The following is a 4668-nucleotide window of genomic DNA, read 5'->3' on the forward strand; positions in this document are numbered from 1 at the left end:
GGTGGTAGAAAGGGCTGCCAAGGGAGAGCCTGGCTGGATTTTTCATGGCAAAGAGATTAACAAAGGGCCTCTGCCATTTCTTGCCTCTGTATAACTACCCTGGTCTCCCTTGGAGGTCTCTCATCCAATTACTAAGTCAAGCTGAGCCTGCTTTGCTTCCAAGATCTGACAAGATGGGGCTTGTCTGAGCTACCTGGTCAGGGTGATGCTTTAGATACTGAGGTAACATCAGGATTTATTGTTTTACATTGTGATTTTATTTTTGTGAATTTGTTTGATTTCTTTACAATTGTACCCTCACTAAAGGGTACAAGGGAGGAAAGGGGACTAAATATATTGAAATCTGTCTGTCTGTCTCTCTGTCTGTAATTATTTTTATATCCCTCTTTCTCCTTGAAAACACCAAGGAGGAATAGAAAAACAATGGCCATTTCCACACACGTTGAATAATGCACTTTCAATGCACTTTAGCAATCCTCTGGAAGTGGATTTTTTGTTCCACACAAGGGCCGTTTCCACACACGTTGGATAATCCACTTTCAATACGCTTTAGTGCACATTTATAACGGATTTTCCATGTGTGGAACAAAAAATCCACTTCTAAAGGATAACTAAAGTGCATTGAAAGTGCATTATTCAACACGTGTGGAAACGGCCAAGGAAAAGCACTTCCAAATGTTCACTAAAGAGTATTGAAAGTGGATTATCCAACGTGTGTGGAAGCAGCCTCTGTCAACAGCCTTCAATTATAACGTGAGAGAATCAGCTGTCAACCATCGAACCATGTCATAAAACTCAGGACATCCCTCCCCCGGCTGTTAAAAAAGATATTCCCTGGAATTTCAATGAAAGTAACAATTCAAGCGGCAACACAAACTGACGTTCATCTAAAGTTCCTACATTTTTATTTATTTTCTTTGGAGTTCTATTCCATTCCCCCCAGAAAGGGCTCAGGGCGGATTACAATATTTTAAAAACACATTAAAGTTAATTTATACAATTAAAACCATAAATAGATTTTTTTAAAAAAACTTCACACGCAAAAATATACACTCAGATGGCAGGAATCAATAGCAGTAGACACAGCTCGACAAGATAAGGTGGTGGGCATTGTTGGCCCAGTATTGTGAGATAGGAAATAAATGAAGTAAACTCAATGTAAATCAATAAATCAAGAAACATTTGTTCCTCCATTCTGTCATATGTGGTGGACTTGCAATGGGCAATGATACATGCATTATTACAAACAACTTTACAGGCTTCAGTTCTTTTTAAACCAGAGATATTTTTGCTAAACTGTACTCCAGATGAACTGAACGAAGACCAGAAATACTTCATAGTACATGTAGTAACGGCAGCTAGAATTTTACTAGTGTACTATTGGAAATGTCAAATAATACCCCCGCAAGAGGAATTAATAGCAAAGATAATGGAAAATGCGGAAACAGATAAACTGACTTCACTAATGAAAGGACAAATGGAAGAAGACTTTGCTGCCCCTTTATTACCTGAATGTAATAAAGATATGAAGGCATTACTGTAATTTGTTACTAACCATCACAGTCGAATGATTTGTAGTATGAAAAGATATATGTAGATAAGTAGAATGCTGATGTAAGCAGACTGTATGATCATTTTTCTACCTTTTCTTTTCCCATCCTCCATTTTCCTATTTCTACTTTTATAAGTAAATTAATAAAATACTTAAAACCAAACATTTCTTCCTCCGTTGCATGCTGCTTTTTTATGTGAAACAGCAGGGCAGTTCCTCAGTGATGGGTATGGAGTAATTAGCAGGGAAGCCTAGAATGGTGCGCATATCACAAACGTGGAGAACATTTTTCATTCATATGGATTGTCTTTTTATTTTGCAGGCTATTTGTTTCAGGACTGAGAAGCTTATTCCTCTGTGATTGCTTGTGTCTACCCTGTACTTCTCCTCAACAGGAACTCAAAATGACATAATTCTCTCCTCCATTTTATCCTCACAACAACTCTATCAAGTAGGGTAGGTTGAGAGTGTGTGCCTTGCCCAAGGTCATCCAGGAAGCTTCCATGACAGTGCAGAGATTCTCTCCCTGTTCCTCCAACTGCTATACTACACTGGCTCTCTAGCCACCATTGTATGCAGAAATTAATCTCAGAGGTTTTGATGTCTTGGTCTATTTTAACAAAACTTTTTAGAAGACTAACACTTTAAAAGACTAACAAAATGGCACTTTAAAAGACTAACAAAATGGCACTTTAAAAGACTAACAAAATGGCACTTTAAAAGACTAACAAAATTTATTCCAGCTTAGACTTTGATAAGCCAAAGTTCACTTCCAGGGCCAGCACATCCAGGGAGGTGGGTCTGGCAGCCGCCTTGAGCGCTGAGGTGCTGGAGTGGGCACCGGGGGTGGGGACATGTACCGTGGAGCTGGTGGTGGTAGCGCTGGTGACTGAGCAGGAGGGCTGGGAATCTGCCCACATGCCGCCCCAGCCACCTGCTGCACCTGGCCCACAGCTGCTGTGCCTGGCTGGGAGTGTGTGCTGGTGGCAGCAGCACAGGGCAGTCTGAGCAGGCAGCCTCCCAGCCCTCCCAGTAAGTTGCCTTGTGCTGCCGCTGCCTGCACACAGCTGGAGGCCAGTTGGGGCAGATGGCCGGGGCCGCGCGGGAGGGCTGGGAGGCCACTTGTGGGCCGTCCCAACTGCCTGCCATGCCAATGGAGCTGGCTTGCAGCAGCATGTTGTGTGATGCCGTCACATGCAGTGACATCATCATGCAGTCTGGGTGCATGCACACACTTTGCACGTGTAGGCGCAGCAATAGCCCTGAAGCTGCCCCCAGCCTCAGGCACCAGAAACTCTGGCACTAGCCCTGCTCACTTCTTCAGATGCAAATGGCAAGAGAGAGAAAGAGGGTCAAAAATGAATTAATTAGCTCCTCTTACATTGTGCATGTGTGACCCTACAGAATAAGCCATTGTCTGAGTATGCTACCTTTCAAGAATTCCTTTCTGCATAGATGTATCTGGCAAAGACACAATGCTAGTCAGTGTTGTTATCTCTGAGACAGAGCTCTGAATTCTTGCTTCCAGTACTCAGTGTAACTAAACACAGCTTCTCAGGGCCAAGCTACACATGATGAATGACACTTGAAGGGCAAGTGTATTTCTCCCTGTTCACTTGCCCTCCACTCAATCCACTTGCTGTTCAAGTGTCATTCGTCACTTGTAGCTTGACCCTCAGAGTAACTAAGAAATTGTGAATTGCTTATAGCAGACACATAAGAAACCACTGCTTCTATTAGGCTTATCAGTGTTCAATTAATTGTTAATTATTATAGCTGAACTTGGCTGTGGTAGAAACAGGACATTCTTTTGAAATGATACAATTGCAAATTGAGACCTATACTAGATTTAAGTTTGGACAAAGTGTGTCAACTTTGAGAGGCTAGACTGTGCCAGTGTTATGTGACTCTGGATCTTCTGTTGCTAGCAGAGTAAATCAAAACTCATTCATTTGATAAAGTCAATGCCTTCCTTTGAAAGAGCTTCCACAAAGCAGCTTTGACTTCATTGTTCCTGATGGTGTATATGAAAGGGTTGAGGACGGGGGTGACCACAGTGTTGAGCACAGAAATGGCTTTGTTGTGTCTGAAAGATGAGTTTGTGGCACTGGGTCTTAAGTAAACAAAAAGGACAGCCCCGTATAAGATGCTGACCACGGTCAGATGAGAGGCACAGGTGGAAAAGGCCTTCTTCTGCCCACTACTTGATGGGATGCGGAGAATGGTGGAGATGATGAAGATGTAAGAGATAACCGTCAGAAGAAGAGATGTCACAATTACAGCCACAGCGATCAGGAAATTAAAGGCTTCAATCCAATGGGTGTCCCCACCTGCAATATTCAGTAGTGGTCCTATGTCACAGTAGAAATGGTTGATAGTATTGGACCCGCAGAATGGAAGCCTCAGAACCATGATTATTTGGAAAAGGATAGAAAAAAATCCCCCAAGCCAGGCAGCCAGTGCAAGTTGAAGGCAGACTCCAAAGGTCATGATGGTGGAATATCTCAGTGGATTGCAGATGGCTAAGTACCTATCGAAAGACATGACAGTCAAGATGAAAAATTCGGTCACGCCAAAGAGGAAATGGAAGTACAGCTGTGCCATGCAGCAGTAGAAACATATTGTGGTCTTTACCAAGAGGAGATTGGCCAACATTTTGGGGACAACGGCGGTGGTGTACCATATCTCAAGGAAAGAGAGGTTGCTGAGGAAGAAATACATCGGCTTCTGGAGTTGGCTGTTGATTCTCACAATGATGATGATCAGCCCATTCCCGGCAATGGACAGCATGTAGAGTAGGAAGACCACTGCAAAGAAACTGACATTGATCCCCCAAACATGTGGGAAACCAAGAAGGATGAACTTTTCCACCCTTGAGCAATTGGTCAAGTCCATAATTGTTTCCTCAGGACTGTAAGAAAAAAAGATATGGAGAAGTTGTTTTTTAAGATATATGTTCTACTACAGTCTACAACTTCATAGCAGAATGCAAATGATTCTTACATTAATTAATTAATTAACACATTTATTAGCTGAGTAATTAATTATTGGTTGATTTTCTACCTCGCAGATACTCATGGTGGCTTTGGAGATAAACAAAATAACAATAATAAAAA

The 4668-nt window shown here is 42.2% G+C and overlaps 1 protein-coding gene across 1 annotated transcript; it reads right to left on the reverse strand.

Moving 5' to 3' along the window:
* Positions 1 to 3496: 3496 nt before the first annotated feature.
* Positions 3497 to 4447, reverse strand: LOC129339856 (olfactory receptor 6X1-like). The gene has a single exon (XM_054994431.1). It carries the CDS (start codon positions 4445 to 4447, stop codon positions 3497 to 3499), a length of 951 nt encoding a protein of 316 aa, XP_054850406.1.
* Positions 4448 to 4668: the final 221 nt, after the last annotated feature.

This window comes from Eublepharis macularius, chromosome 12 (assembly GCF_028583425.1).
Source record: "Eublepharis macularius isolate TG4126 chromosome 12, MPM_Emac_v1.0, whole genome shotgun sequence".
Taxonomy (NCBI): Eukaryota; Metazoa; Chordata; class Lepidosauria; order Squamata; family Eublepharidae; genus Eublepharis; species Eublepharis macularius.